At 38.2% G+C, this 16,373-nt stretch overlaps 2 protein-coding genes across 6 annotated transcripts in view; one reads left to right on the plus strand and one right to left on the minus strand.

The window, feature by feature from the left end:
- Window positions 1-10,509, plus strand: part of FAM13C (family with sequence similarity 13 member C) — a 161,016-nt gene extending 150,507 nt beyond the window's left edge. For 2 of the 5 annotated variants that reach the window (XM_049855576.1, XM_049855572.1), the window contains 4 exons: window positions 2,385-2,480; window positions 3,748-3,947; window positions 5,297-5,398; window positions 9,604-10,508. In XM_049855576.1, the coding sequence (XP_049711533.1) occupies window positions 2,385-2,480; window positions 3,748-3,947; window positions 5,297-5,398; window positions 9,604-9,727 (522 nt within the window). In that variant the 3' untranslated portion in view covers window positions 9,728-10,508. Of the gene's footprint in view, window positions 1-2,384; window positions 2,481-3,747; window positions 3,948-5,296; window positions 5,399-9,603 lie in introns of all 5 variants that reach the window. The other 3 variants (XM_049855573.1, XM_049855574.1, XM_049855575.1) reach the window with 3 other exon arrangements.
- Window positions 10,510-11,401: 892 nt separating this feature from the next.
- Window positions 11,402-16,373, minus strand: part of PHYHIPL (phytanoyl-CoA 2-hydroxylase interacting protein like) — a 58,452-nt gene continuing 53,480 nt past the window's right edge. Inside the window, exon 5 of the mRNA XM_049855577.1 lies at window positions 11,402-12,466. Coding sequence (XP_049711534.1) covers window positions 11,932-12,466 — 535 coding nt within the window. The 3' untranslated portion in view covers window positions 11,402-11,931. The remainder of the gene's footprint in view (window positions 12,467-16,373) is intronic.

The raw sequence follows: 16,373 nt of genomic DNA on the forward strand, positions 1-16,373 counted from the left end.
TTCTTTCCCAAAAAACTATGATCAGGGCCCAAAAGGAAACAAACCTGGGATGGTCATTCATCATTCTAACTTGCTTTCTGGTCACTCCCCCCTTTTCTTTTCTTTTAGGATTAAATTTAATTTTTTCTAGAATCTAGGCAATGTACTATAAATAAATAAAATCACAAAAATCAAATTGCAACAGTAGTTGTTGGGTGCCACTGGGTCAATTCCGACTCATAGCAACCCCATGTGGCAGAGTAGAACTGTCCTCATAGAGTTTTCTTGGCTTTACAGCAGATCTCCATGTTTTTCTCTCGCAGAGTCACTGGGCTGTTGGGTGGGGTGGGGGGGAGTTTCGAACTGCCAACCTTTTGGTTAGCAGCCAAGTGCTTAACCATTGTGCCACCAGAGCTCAACAGAAGGATGCCAATAATACTTAAGTGTGGCATTTTATGAAGTGCTTTCTGTGGGATATAAATCCCGATGAGTGCTGCATTTTAAAAAGAAAACATTTCAATGTTTTCTGAATTGGTTAGGTTGCGATTTCTTTCCTCTATCACCTATTAAAATCCTAGGGAATATGTTTTGATGGATTTTGTTTTTCTTGGAAAGCTGTGTCATGACTAAGCAAATATTTAAGAAATGGTTGAGCTAGAAAATTGAAAATTCCTGGAGTCACTTAATACTTAAAAGGCTTCTACAGAGAAGAGGTGATGTTTCTTTCTGCTAAGAATAAAGAGGAAAACTTAGATTGTAGCTTGTATAATTTATATGAAGATTATAAAAAACAGGGTTCTTTTTGCATATAAAGGTGAATTAATAGATTGGTAGTGGGAATGGGATATGTTGGGTACTGTGAGAATTTAATAAAATATATGATGTGATATCTGTTCTCAAGAAACTTCTTACTTGGGCCAAGAAAACTGAAACATGGAAGAAAGTTAAGGCCAGATAATGAGATAGAAAGTCAGATCAACAGGGACCAGCAATGTTCTCAGGGTAGTATGAGAATAACTGGAAAGCTTTAAAAATATACATGCTCAAGCCATCTTTTTTCCCCTTAAGATTCTCTTTGGGGAATCTGGAAGGCAGAGCCAGATAGCACTTTTGGGCATATGTACTTTGATAAAAGATACCTGGGTGATTATGTATTGTGCAATTTCTACCACGTTCCTTCCATTCTCTGCTGAGTGAGGACCATTGGTCTAGAGGGAAAGAGGAGGCCACGTGTAGTACATCTATTGCAAATTAATGCAGAATACACAGCGGGGAGAAAACTAAGCCAAGCATAAGAATTTGGTTACTTTGGATTGATGATAATAAATAGATAGTAAGCTATTCAGATTTTTATGCATGGTGTGACCTGTTGAAAACAGTTCTTATGGATGGGTCATGCAATAGAGGGACATTGAATGGACAGTGGACCTAAAAAACAAAAAACCAAACCCCTTGCCATCGAGTCAATGCCAACTCATAGTGACCTGATAGCCGATGAAGTGTATATATAAATATATATTTATTTTAAGGAAGTAACACAGCTGTGGAGGCTGGCAAGCCCCAAATCTGTGGGTCAGGGGTGAGACTGGAGGCTTCTCCTGACTCACATGGTTGCAGGGACTGATGAACCCAAAATCAGCGGGTCAGGCAGAAGGCTGCTGGCTCACAGGGTTGCAAGAGCTGGTGAATCCCAAAATCTACAGGTCAGGCAGCAGGCTATTGGCTCAAGAATCAGGAATCAGAGGTCAGAGGATGACGAGTAGGATGCAGGATATCAAGGGAGATCGAGCTTTGCTAGAACATTCATATATATTGGATAAAGGCCACACCCCCAAAGAAACTCCCCCTTCAGCTGATTAGCTGCTCACACCAGATCACAGCTTACTTAATATCTGCCAAACCACTAAGAATCATGGCCTAGCCAGCTTGCGTACAACCTTACCAATCACAATTGCCTAGTTTATGTCAGAGCTAGCCAGTAAACTAGTATATAATCCAAGTATTTAGGGATGAAGACCTGGACAAGGTTGGTGTTTGTGAATATAATTATGGAAGCACAGATAAAATAGATTTTTCAGAATAAAAATCAATAGGTCTTGATCACCTATTGATTTTTTGAAAATGAAGTAATGAAAGAAGAGGCATTGAAGACTCCTCCAGAAAGTTTTAAAAATATCTTTCTAAACTTAGAGCTGGTCTTTAAGAAACTTCTCCCAAAGAAAATTGTCATGTGCTTTATATAGCACCTTACACATTCTTTTACTTTTTCTAATTACTGTTGCATTATAGTGTTATAGTCCTTTACTTTGATTCTTCAAGACATTTACTTTTTTGCCTGCTAAAAACATTGGTGCATTTTGATCCTTGTCTGAGAAAGGAGCAATAATGAATTTCATGTCTTTCAGGTAATTAAGCAAGACAAGAACCTCATAAAGCCTCTTTACGACCGATACAGAATTATCAAGCAAATCTTATCAACACCTTCCCTAATCCCAACAATTGTAAGTCAGGATGCTTGCATTAACTAGAAGCCTGTACTGGTGCTGGTATTGATGTTTAGTTAGGGAGGCAGTACTGTTAGAGTTATAAAGGCAATATATGCTGCCAACATGGCCAGTTATTATTTCAGAAAATAGAAAGTGGCTTCCCCCAACCCTAATACTGTACTTAACAGTGGCTGGTAATTAGAACTATTGTATTTATTCAATACAGTTAGAGCTATTATATATTTGAAGTCAGTTTTAACATTTGCTTCCATTGTCTTGAGTCGGAAGAAGAACCAATTTATTTCAGCTTGGCATTGTCTAATGCTAGACCAGACAGAGCCCGTTTATTCTGTGTGTATTGGTTAATTCTTCTCCTTTAATAAGAAAATTGATATTATGTTCCTTGATATAATGTAGCATTTGGTTTGGGTACCATTTGACAATCATCATAAAAAAAATGAGTAGATTTCTTTCAATAGAAAATAGAAGTGCTGAAATTGAGTTAGACTACTTTTAATAAAGAATGATTTATGGGAATAAAGAACTAGAAAATGTACCACAAATACCACTCCAACAGTACCAAAACATTTGCTCAAGTTATCAATATAAAAAGGAATAATTAATATAAATTTAAGTATACTTGAATATATTTATACTTAAATATTGAATATATACTTAAGTATTTTTAAAGACATAAAACATAATGATTCATAGTCTTTGAAATTTCCTCATTTAAAATAGAGTATGATTTTCAGATATTCCTTGCAAGACAATCTTTTGTTCATGATAAGGAGTATCAGAACATGTTAAGGAGTAATCCTGCTTTGTTTGACCTTCATAGAGCTCTTCCCTGTATTTGTCAGTTTGCTAAGTACCTCTCTGCCCGAATGTGGCCCATATCTGGACCTGATTTGGGGTATTTCTGGGTGACAGAATGGGTCTGTAGTCCATCTTATCTGAACTCACATCACTGGTGTGGACCTAGGACCCAGAAGGTTTGGGTCATGGGGAGGAATCACTTGACAATGTAGTACAGAACTGGACCAGATCCTGAATGGCTGTGCCTTCTTTGGCACAGTAAACACAGATGAACATGGTGAGCATTTTAGCCCAGAATGGGTGCCTCTTTGCTCATCTTAGTTGCTTTCTTCCTGGTCCTCAGTAGGCACAGGGGATCATCTAATGATTTTCATGATGTACGTTTATGGTTCCCCTTCCTGGTTTTGCTTCCTCAACAGGCACTTCACATTTTGTGACTTTATTTAACTTTACCTGTGATAAGCAGGAGGAAGAGGACTCTGATGAAGAGTGTCCACGGGGAAGCCAACAATCTTCTTTGCCAGATCCAGCATCTCACATCCCTGTTGGTGACCACCTCACCTACTCCAGTGAAATTGAACCTGTTGGGGCCCTGCTACCAGATGAAAAGAAAGAAGTCAAACAACCAGCCCTCTCCATGTCCAATTTACATGAGGCCACCATGTGAGTGTAAATCCTAAGTGTGGAGTCTCATTTTAACTCCTAGCCTGAGGTACCTTATATCTGCATAGGAAGTTCAAAAGAGCTATTAGACTCTCTAACAAGTGCCATCCACCAAAAAGTAGTCCTAAAAGGATAATCTGGTTGTCTTCTTAACTGGAGAATGGAGAAGACAAAGCCATGAGAAGCCAAGGGCTCCCAATAAGATCCTAAAGATGCCATAAATGCTAATACTTAATTTGCAATGGCCACACCTCTTTTCAGCAAGGTCTGACCCCAGTCTAACACTGAGCAGGGTGTAAAGCAGAGCTGGCCCTTGAAAATGCTGAAAAATCCTCTTGGCTTTAAGTAAATGAGTTGTCTCTTGTCTCCTAATGGTCCTTCGGCAGTAGCTATTTGGATTTTCATTAGTATTTCATTATTGCTATCATCAGCGGCTGGCATTCCTTTTGATTATTTGGCCTTCTTTGTATATTACAGCCCAGATTATGAGATTTTCTTATAACATCTATTATATAGTGCAGTGAGTTTATATCCCAAGATAGGGATGGGAACCACACAAATTTATGAGGTGAAGCTAAGGACTACAGTGTAAGGTGAGATTTTAATGTGCTTAGAGAATCAGTTGCTACCTTAATTTCACAGAAGAATAACTTGTTTGGATGCAGAAAACCCTTTTTCTTTTCTTTCTTGTTCTAAAGTAGTGGTTCCTCTAACTTTTTGGGGGTGTTGGACTTTTTTGAAAGCAATAGAATTTTTTCTTAGAAAATGCCCATATATAATTTCAGGGAGTTCACAGTTACTGAAACCCCTACATAGGGTCCCCAGTTTAAAAATCTCACTTCTAAAATGTATGACTCTTCTTTCTTCTTTTAGAAGAATGAGGTGAGTAGAATTTGCAGTGTAACTATACTATAAAAAAAAATACTATACTCAGGCTTAATTTAATTCCCAAGGACACTGTCATTCTCCCCACCCTACAGACTGGAAGGGTAGAGTTTTCTTTGGAGTCTCTTCCTCTTGTGTCTTTTATGTTGTCTGTCACCAAATACTGATGATTATTTCTTCAAAACGTCTGTTCTTCCTTCATCTATTCATACAGCCATTACCCTCATTACTTCTTACAGTGAACTCAAACCAGTCTCTCTGCCTGCTGTATTTCTCCTTTCCTATCACATTGCTTTCATTGGGTAATTTCCCCTGCTTATGTGTGCCCCTATGATCAGGCTCTACATATGCCATACTATTCAAAAGACACTCTTTAAGCAGAGCACTCAGAATTATAATATGCTTTTGCCGAATAGGTTAGGCCAGAGATCAGTAATTGCAAATACATATTTTACTTGTTCCAGGCCTGTGCTTCTTGACCATCTCCGAGAAACGAGGGCTGATAAGAAGAGACTTCGGAAAGCCCTAAGGGAATTTGAAGAACAGTTTTTTAAACAAACAGGAAGGTGAGTGTGGGAAGAGATATTTTTTTAAGTTAATATTTCCTAGAGAACTGTTGACAGAAATAAGCTGCAACTTTCTGCAGAAACGGGGAGTTTATATAAGAGGTTAAAAATTATCATATTGGCTTAGACCTAGGATTTGTTCAATGCAACATTCTATAGTGCAATTATTAGGAATGTTTTATGGGAGGCTGTAGCTGTCAAGTGTGACATCAACCTTTAAAAACTAAAGAACCTACTCCAAACATCCCTAACTTTGCATAATAAATCTCTTTTCAAGTGTTGAATTTATCTAAACTTTAAAAAAAACCTATTAAAACCATGTTATCAGGAGGGACAAGTCCTTGGAGAAGGATATCACGATTGGTAAGGTAGAGAGATCAGCAAAAAAGAGGAAGGTCCTCAGTGAGATGGATTGGCACAGTGGCTTCAACAATGGGCTCAAACATAGCAACGATTGTGAGGATGGCACAAACCAGAAAGTGTTTTGTTCTGTTGTATATAGGGTCGCTATGGGTGGAACCAACTCAGTGGTTCCTGATTACTTAGTTACACAGGTATTCCCTACTTTATTGAAGAATAATTTTTCTTTTGCTTTAAATATCTCCTTTAAACTTCAGGATCTTCCCCTAATTATTTTATTTCAGAATGTGGTCAGAAGTTCATATTTATCCTTTCTATTTTTTATACCTTATATATATATTTTTTATACCTTAAATGAATGTTTTAGAGCTTTATCCTCTATTTGTCCTCTATTTTTTTGTGTCAACCCTAGTTTCATCATGCGTTCCATTAGTTTCCACTAATTTTTGGTGTATCATCAATAAAATAATGATAAAACACTTACCCATTCTGAGCCTCAGTTTCTTCTGTTGTAAGATCAGTGGTTAAGAGCTCGGCTGCTAACCAAAAGGTTGGCAGTTTGAATCCACCAGCCGCTCCTTAGAAAAGTCATGGGGCAGTTTTACTCTGTCCTACAGGGGCGCTATGAGTCGGAATCAATGGCAGTGGATTTGTTTTTGTTATGCTATCATATGAGACACCAGTCTTAAAAAAAAACAAAAAACAGGCTGTAACTTTTCAAAGTCAAAAGTTACTAAGTGGCAGAGATGAGATTAAAATCTCCCTTTGGGTTTTAAAACCTCCCTTTGGGTTTTAAAACATAAGCACCGGAGTCAGTACTACACTGGTTTTTTTTCCTTGATATTCCTTTCCATCAATCGCTTTCATTTCAGCAGCCTGAGGGTTACCCTGGTGGAGATGGACTATCTTCTAAAGGCACTTTGAACTACTCACCTCTTAGTCATTGCAGCTTTTCCATTTCAGACCTCCAGGGCTGTTCACTACAACTGGACCTATTACGTCAGGAATTTTTTTTGCATCCAGCAAATACAGATGGAACCCACCTAGCTTCGTACCTGGAATCTTCCTCTCCAGTTGTTAAATCCTACTTTCCTGAGGAAATGGCATGGTTTGAATGGCTAGTTTTTGTGATTTGGGCCAAATAACTTCATCTCTCTAAGTCTGTTTCTCCAAATAGTAACTAGTTCATAGGATGGCTGTGAGGATTACAGACACTTAAATGATTGTTGTTTGTGGCATTTATTGTCCTCCTGGTGTTAACTAATCTAGTGAGAAGTGTTTCGTGGATGCTAAATTTAGAGTATAAAGCATTACTTCTTATTTTTCTTTTTCCATACCTTTTTCTTTTCTGATGAGCTAAAGTTTGGCAGTTTGAATTCACCATCCACTCCCTGAAAGCCCTATTGGGTAGTTCTAATCTGTCCTATAGGGTCGTTATGAGTTGGAATCAACTTGACGGCAACGGGTTTGGTTTTCTTTACCACACTTTCATACAACTTTCTTTGCAAAACATTCCTTAAGTTGTGAATTTGTCTCTGAGGACTGTCAGCTATACTATGCTTTGGGTATATATCGATTTGCCTAAAAGTTTCTGATCTCTGCTTCCTTTAGATTAAATGTATTTTGTGGGATTTTTCACTCAGGGAAATACATAGCCAGATGGTATCAGTATTCCAAATCTAAATAGTCATCATATGTGAGAAACTAGTCAATCACTTTAATATGTACATAAATTCTTTTCATAACTAGGTTCTCTGAATAAATTTACATTTTTACCCATTTGAACTCAGGAATCTACCTTAAAGAGTTTGAGAACCCCCCAAAGTGCCAGTAGTCTTGCCTAGTAGATCTGCAGTAGTATTTGGCATGTCTATTTGCACTAGTTATGTTCTATCTATAGTATTCTGCATCTCTGAGTCCTAAACCCACTTCAGGTATGCCTATATCTGGCTATGAGATTGTACGCCCTCTTGTGGTGATATATTTTAACTAAATGCGAAAGTGGTGATTACGAAAATTAAAATTAAACAGTTGGAAAATACAGATATTAATCCTGTTTTCCTAAGACATCTTATTGAAAAGGCCAAAACATCCATGGGGTCCTGGTGTCGAAGTGAGTAAGCGTTTGGCTGCTCACCACAAGATCAGCAGTTCAAATCCACCAGCGGCTCCTTGGAAATCCTATGGGGCAGTTTACTGTGTCCTATATAGGGTGGCTCTATGGCACTGGGTGTTTTTTATAGGGTGACTCTATGACACTGGGTGTTTTTTATAGGGTGGCTATGAGTCATTTTTGTGAGTCAGAATCAGCTGGATGGCAATGGGTGTGGTTTGGTTTTTTTAACCATAAGGTAAAATAACCATGCAAATGGATTGCTAGAAATTTTAAGGTACTATAAATTTTCTTGGTAATATTTACCATATAAGAGGCATGGTAATCACATAGATGATATTATTGTTAGCAATTAGGGGCCGAGAGCTGTGCTGTGGACTTAAGCATGTTTTATATAATGGGACGATTTCTTCAGGGAAGACAGGAACATTTTTCATTCTGGCCATAGCACTCTTGTTTATTTGCCAAAATGGGGGTATGTAGGACCAGGAAAAAGTCATGTTATTGATTATGAGTGTTCCCTATAAATTTGACCACTTCTTCCTTCACTTAGATCTGCTTACACAAATCAAGGTGGTATTCAGGCACCCAGCTACTATGATACGGTTGGCACATAGGATAGAATGGAAGCAAAGGAATTATGTTATATAATTTAGGCAACATTTAGAAGACAGGTCTATGGATTTATGGACTTTTCTGAGTTCTGTACTAGACACTCCAGAGCAGTAAACTGTGGTACCACACAAGTAGATAACTACACTCTTAGAGAATCTTTATAGATCATCTGGGTTTTTTTTTTTTTTTTGTAATAGTGTCAAGAAATATCTTTTTATGAATACTGGGAAACAGGTAAAACACTAAATGTTTACTGTTTGCCCAGTTTCAGCCATACTAACATTGGAGAATACTTATGTTTGTATTCAGTTGCAACTGAAAAGTCATGAGTGGAAATATCTTAAAAACAATTGGTCATCTTATCAGCCAAGATGAAAAGAACCTTCTGAAAACTTGCAGCAACTATTTGCCTTTAGAAAACCTATCCTGGCAATATATTTTTGTGGGAAGGCAAATGATTTTAACTGCAGATGCTACCCAATTATTTCTCGTAGTAAATGGCGAGAACATGTAGTAGTTAGAATGCACGTGTACAAAAATCTATGCATTGTCGTATGTCTAGTCTTTTCAGAATTAGTGTGCAGAAGAGAACCATTGCAATTTGGACTCTTATCAGTTGCCTCTATCATGGAACTCCTCAGTGATTCTACTTTGCATTCGCAGAGATAGGCATTATAATTACAAGGAAACTTGGAAATGTTTCAGGTTTGTAAGGTAGCAACTAAGCTTTTTTCTCCCTGCCATCATAAATTTATAAATTATTTCTGTAACTAAATTGCTGTCATTTTAGATTGACATTTTTAATAACTCTTACTATAAGGGCTGAACATTTTACAAGATATGGGACTGTGAGAGGTAATGGGAGAATGACTGGACACAGAATGCCTTGAGGGTTTTCTGTTTTTCCCTTGCCCTACTGTCATATATACCTATGTACTGGGCCATGTATTTGCACATCATCTAAACCATTCAAGTTCCCAAAGGTAAAGAAGACATGGTGCAGAAAATAAAGAGAAGCTGCTACGCTGTACTTTCTCATGTATGAATTCAAATTCAAAAAGGATTTGTAATAGCTTGATTCATTATGAACTAACAGACTGTATTTTCCATTTTGCAGAAGCCCACAAAAGGAAGATAGGATCCCCATGGCAGACGAGTACCATGAATACAAGCATATAAAAGCCAAACTGAGACTACTAGAGGTCCTCATCAGCAAGCAAGATGTAGCCAAAACGATTTGAGGTCAGGAAATGTTCCTGGATCACTTTCATCCAAGAAAAAATTTAAAAATCAAGTTTATTTTCTCCTATCATTCCTGCTATAGTTTTGACATACTGAAAATTGAAGCACTTTAATGGTAGTATTAGTTGTTTCTAAGAAAGGATGGCAACTGTAATTATACATGAGGAAAAAACCCGAAACCAAACCTCTTGCCCTCAAGTTGGTTCCAACTCATAGCGACCCTATAGGACAGGGGAGCTGCCCCATAGGGTTTACAAGGAAGTGGCTGGTGGATTCGAACTGCTGACCTTTTGGTTAGCAGTTATAGCTCTTAACCACTGTGCCACCAGGGCCCCATATATGAGGAAGAGGAATTTAAATGAGGGGAAGAATACAAGTGACAGTATAATTGGAAAAAAAAAAAAAAAAATCCAACCCGCTCCATGCCAAGGCGAAAATTCAATCAATATAATTACTTAAAAAAGTTACCTAATATTTTGTGAAACCTAAATAACATATAGCATCTACCTGTTTAACAGGCTACTTGTTAGGGAAAGTCTATTTAGTGTTCAAAGACTGCTTGTGTTGATGTACGGAAAAGCCTAGTGAGAGGAAGAAAAGAATTTCTGCTTATGTTCGTGTAGAAAGGGATGCAGCTAGTAAGACAGTAACTTATTTGAAGCTCTAATAGATTTTTAAGTGGTTTTTAAAAATCTACTACATTGTTCCTTAAGTCTGCTAGGCTTTCAGTAACTCTAACATATACTAGAATGTGTCACTGCTAATTTTTTATTTCTATATTAAAAAAAAATCACAATATTTTATCTGTTATTTGAAATTTTGCATTTCTGATTACCAAAGTTCATTCTGATAGCATGTACTTTGTGAATTACTATCTTTGTCTATAATTGACAGATGTTTATATTAAAATATTGCATTAAAATTTGAAAATAGATATTTTGGATAGATATGTGTCTAGTATATAATCTAATGTGATCATAGTTAAGATTGCTAATCTTTTTGTTTATTTTAACTAAGATTATATAACTATTTTTCCATTGAGAATATGCATTTTTCTTAATGTTCTAAGATCTATACTTCGTAAAGTCAAAAAAGCTTTCTCACAAGCTATAGTTATTCTTGTTTCTGTACAAAATTAAAGGTTTGAAAATTGTTTGCCATAACGTCTTAGATATGAAGCCAGAATATTTGATTTGTTCATCAACTTCAGTATATAATATTTTGTGTTACTTTGTACTAAAAAAGCACATGTTTATTTTTCTTTTTGTAAAAACAAGTAAAAATCAACATTTTCTTTCATGTAGTAACTATGCATTTCTATTTTCTGTAATGTTTAAGCATGATGTTGAAGAAATTCACGTTTTCATCTAGTTTGGATGGGAAGAAGATTGACTTTCAGAAGCAGACTATTTCAGAGACTTATTGTTTTCTCTGTATTTATGTGACGTTTTATAACTTTTATGAATCAGAATAACGTCCTTCGTAAATGTGTTTAATTAAAGTCATCTACTTGTAACAGGACAGATACACAACAATTTGAGGTTTACAAACTAAAGCTTTGATAAGGGAAATGGTTTCGTGACATGTATACAATTGCTATTAAAATGTAACTCTATATATTCTATGACTGTAAATATTTTATACAACAATACGAATAAAATATTTTTCTATTATATTTATTATGTTGAAACACAGCAGTTGTTCCCTGTTAGCTAATATAAATAACATAAATAACACCATCAAACAACAAGTTGGAAGTGCTGACAATTCTAGGCTTCAAGATTTAACTCATGCTGCAATTACACCCTTTCATGCGGTCTGGAGTTTTCCCAGCATTTGTTCAGTAGATTAAAATGAATGCATATTTAAACACCATTTATAAGCCATTATTTGATATTTTGCTAAAGCGGTCTATATAGAATTGTTTTGTTATGTTTGGCATAAAAGAAAAATAAAAACATTGCAGCATCTAGGCAATAAAGTGTCAGAAGGAGAACTTAGGATACTTCATCATTGAAAGTAGTGGGAAGGGTAGGGAATAGGAAACACCAGAACGACTCTGGATGAAATCTGAAATATGGTAGTCTGCTTTTGGTGACAGCGGCATGTGCATGCTTCAGTGGAAAACATCTGGTGATGAAAATGGACAACAGAGGATCAATGCTCCTCGGGGAAGGAAAGGGGCTAAGTAAGAACATGGGCATTAACGTCCAACACTGATATTACAGGTTTTGCAGCTGGGATCTTTCTTTGCATTTGCAGTAGACAAACTCATGAGCTGATGACCAGTGATTTCTGCCACGGTGCCCAGAGAAAGATCCACGGGGTCAGTGTAAATGATTTCTAAAATGACATCCTGGGCATGATGGTAAACCAGCACCCCATCTTCTTCTGTGCAGGTCAAAAATTTATTATCCTTGGAATTTAGCTGAGGAAGGCGCTGCTTACAGAATTCATCTCCTGGTGATCCCTCAGGGGCAATAACAAGAATCACATAATGATAAGCAGTGTACATACAGTAGAAGTCCCCAAAGTATAAATTAGTATTGGGGTTAAAAAGTTTTTCTGCTGCGATTTCAAACCTGTATCTTCCATAAGGTGAATCTTGGGGTGGCTTCCCAGTATTGAATTCAGTGCTGCAGCTGAAGAAGATACCTTCTAATTTTCCACTGATGGGAGAGCCATGGCTACCACTGTTATCTTTGACAGAGGGCTGCATAGCATTCCCATGATGTTCTCTGCAAGAGAAAAGAAATGGTCATTGCCAGGTACGATAGTGGTAAAGCCACTAATTTGTACCTATGCATGGTGATATGCCCAAAAGTCAATTGTCTAGTGTTAAAGGGCTTGCATGCCCATCCTGCTATGAGATCAAAGAGAATGAATTTTTTTACATTACATATATATATATATATTTTTTATAGATAACCCAATTCTAGCCTTGACCCTAAAGTAAGGAGGATATTCTACTACACACGTTGGAGGTCTTCAACATAATAAGTTTCCTAGCCAGAGAAAATAAGCTGGAATTAGAAATCTTGTATCCGAAGTCACATTCAGAAATGACTTACTGAAAACTAGACCAACAGAACTTGTTAAGTATGTCCAATATTTCTTTCAAGCGCACCAGAATTTAGTTACAAAATCAGTGCTTTCACTTATGTTAGCACAATCAAATTGATCAATTATCCAGCCATGATTTACTTATCAGGCTATATCTCCTGCATTTTGCTTAAAACAGTAACTTTGCCCTCACCCCAGACCCATTCTCCACCCTTCTTGTCTTCTTTTGTGGCCTGGGACTCTATTATCCAGTTCTTCCTTACCCCTTGGGTTCTAGCTGGGTTCTGCCAATGGGACGTGCCAGCAAGAAATGTAGGGTAGGAGGAAGAAAGCCTTGAGCAGGTCTTCCTTCACTTCCTCCATGCTTCAAAGCCTTATGGTTCTGGCAGGACTGAGTTCTTCTATAACTACACATTCCCAACTACTGCTCCTCTGGGTGGCCCCTGGTCCCCTTCACCTTTCCAAGAATAGTAAAACCTTTCGTCTCTTAATAGTTCTTAGTTACTTTAGCAGCCCTTATTTGTTCCCCATTTTTTTTTTTTTTACTTGTTCCCTTAAACATGCCTACATTTCTGTTAATCATATTTTTGTTAAATTCTCTCCAGAATTACCCTTGAGTGTTTCTGTTTCTTGCTGAGTCTCCAACTGCTACCAGCATGATTTGGGATGCAGAGTACAAACTACCAGGCAGGCAAGGGAGGGTTTCCACCCTACTTAACATGCTTCTTAGAGTTTGTGGGTCAATGAGGTGTGCCCAGGATCTGCGCCTGGTTTCAGAAGAGCAATAGGTCTCAAATTCTAGTGCTGAGAACCACCTAGGGAGCTTACTAAAAACGCAGATTCAAGGAAAGACCAAGACACGGTCACAGATCAGAAGAGACCAGGAAACATGATGAATAAATGCAGTGTGGTGTCCCGGATAGGACCTCATATTTTTATTCTTTCTGTTATTTCTTCTTCCCTCGTGAGGTTCCAAGATTCCTTCTTTTACCATTTCCTATCTTTTTCAAAAACTTCTTTTAGGGTAGGTCTGCTGGTGACAGATTCTCTTAATTTTCCTTTTGCTGAGAATGTCTTGATTCCCTCTTCATTCTTGAAGGATAATTTCATGGGATATAGGATTCTGGGTTGGCAATTCTCTTTCAGCACTTGAAAAATGGTGTGCCATTTCCTTCTGGCTTCCATGTTTTCTGATGAGATATCCCGTCATATGAATTGTTTATCCCTTACGGATAAGGTGCTGTTTCTCTTTTGCCACTTTTAAGATGTTTGTCTTTAGCGTTCAACAGTTTATGATGTGTCTTGGTGTGAATTATTTTGGGTTTATCCTGGTTGCTCACCTTCTTGAATCTGTAGATTTATGTCATTTGCCAAATATGAGAAATTTTTAGTAATTATTTCTCTATTTTTTCCAGCCCTATCAACTTTCTCCTCTCCTTTTGTGACTCTGATGACAAGAATTTTTGATCTTTTGTTACAGTTCCACAAGTTCATGAGGCTCTGCTAATCTTTCTCAATTTTCTCTCTGTTGTTTAGATTGGGTTATTTCTATTGTTGTACCTTAAAGTTCACTAAAGGAGCCCTGGTGGTATAGTGGTTAATGTACTTGGTTGCTAACCGAAAGGTTGCTTGTTCGAACCCACCAGCTGCTCCAAGTGAGAAAAATGTGGCAGTCTGCTTCCGTAAAGATTACAGCCTTTGAAACTCTATGGGGCAATTCTAGGGTCACTATGAGTCAGAACTGATTTAAGGACAATGGGTAAAAGTTCACTGACTCTTTTATCCCCTTCTTTCTACTGCTGGGTCCATCTATTGAGTTATCTATTATTGTGTTTTTCAGTTCTGAAATTCCCATTTAGTTTTTTATGTCTTCTATTTCTTTGTTGATTCCCTTTTCATTTGTTTCAAGTGTTTTGTCATTTTTGTTAGTTGCCATAGAGTCACCCAGACACCTGGTGAACTCATGTACAAATATACAACAGAACAAAATACTGCCTGGTCCTGTGCCATCTTCACAATTGTCGATATGCTCAGGCCTATTGTCGTGGCCACTGTACACCCTGAGCGCCTTCCACCTAGAGGGTCATCTGCCAGCACTGTATCGGACAATGTTCTGTTGCAGCCCCTAGGGTTCTCACTGGTCACTCTGCTGAAGCAGACCACCAGATCTCTCTTCCCAGTCCGTCTGAGTCTGGAAGCCCCCCTGAAACCTGCCCACCAGGGTTAACCCTGCTGGTATCTGCAGTACTGGTAGCAACATGGAAGCACCACAGTGCAACAAACTGACAGATCCGTGGTAGTATAATTGCTTGTTGAAGCATCTTTATGGCGGCTCTTTGAATATCCTTGTTGGGTCTAAGGTCGTACCACACTGAATGTGCTCGATCTCATCTGATCTCAAAAAATCCTTGTCAGATAATTCCAAGATCTCTGTCATTTTGGTGCTGGTGTTGGTGGACTGCCTTTTGTTATTCAAACTGAGATTTTCCTGGTTCTTGGCATGATAAATGAATTTTAGTTGTATCCTGTGTGTTTTAGGTATTTAGAGATGAGCATAAGGATCTTATTTAAATCTTCAGTTTAACCAGCAGGCCTCTTCTGACTATACAGATGGCAGAAGTTGTGGGGGGGGCACATCATTACTGTCCAGTGGGGGATAGAAGTCCAGATTCCCAACTCTAGCTCCAATGACATAGGAAGAGGAACTTACTCTTGGGTGAGGGTGGGAGTTTTGGCTTCCTACTATGTCTCCACTAACATTCTGGCTGGGAAGGGGAAGGAGCACCTCATTACTGCTCCTTATGTGGCCTTCACGGACATTGTGAGGGCAAGTTTCATTACTGCTGGTCTTTTACCAAAAGTCGTTGCTTCCACTAGGCCTCCTCTGATAACCACCCCAGTGGGGAGAAGGATGGGCACCCTGTTGTCACTAGGTGGGGAGTGCAAGTCCAGGATCCCCACTTGGCCTTCTCTGAGACAATCCCTGTAGAGGGGTGTGGTGGGAAGGTACCTTCTTCAGCTAGGCTAGGTGGAAGTCTAGGTTTCCCACTTGGCCTTGGCTGGTAGGGGTGGGGAGGGGCCTGCAGGTTTTTGTCCACGGTATTTGGCTGGAAAAGAATGGTGGCTGTCTAAAAGTTTTCTGTCTTGCAAGGCTGCCCCTTTTTCTAGTCTTTTGGGTAGAGAGAACAGACTTTCTGGGGGGGATTTTTTTTTTTTTCGCCTATGCCCATTGGCATTTCTGGGTTGCTGACTTCTCCAGTACCTAGTCTAGAATATGAGAGGGGGAAATCCAAGAAACTCATCACTGTGTCATTCCTTGAGTCCTGAAGTTCTCAGCTGGTCAGCCTTTGCCTCTTCACTACACACAGAAACAGGAATTTTCGGCTAGGAAAAGTATCTTGATATTTGTGACAGAATATCAACTTTGAGGATTTATAATCTCATGCCAAAAGTATAAGATTTCCTACCAATGTCAGTGGATTCCTGAAGAGAAAACTTTCAGATATAAAAAAGAATTTTAAGGACACATAAGTAGTCCCTTCCTGTTAAGCTACCTAATCAATAAACACAGTAGGTAAGAGA

This window comes from Elephas maximus, chromosome 16 (genome assembly GCF_024166365.1).
Source record: "Elephas maximus indicus isolate mEleMax1 chromosome 16, mEleMax1 primary haplotype, whole genome shotgun sequence".
Classification (NCBI taxonomy): Eukaryota; Metazoa; Chordata; class Mammalia; order Proboscidea; family Elephantidae; genus Elephas; species Elephas maximus.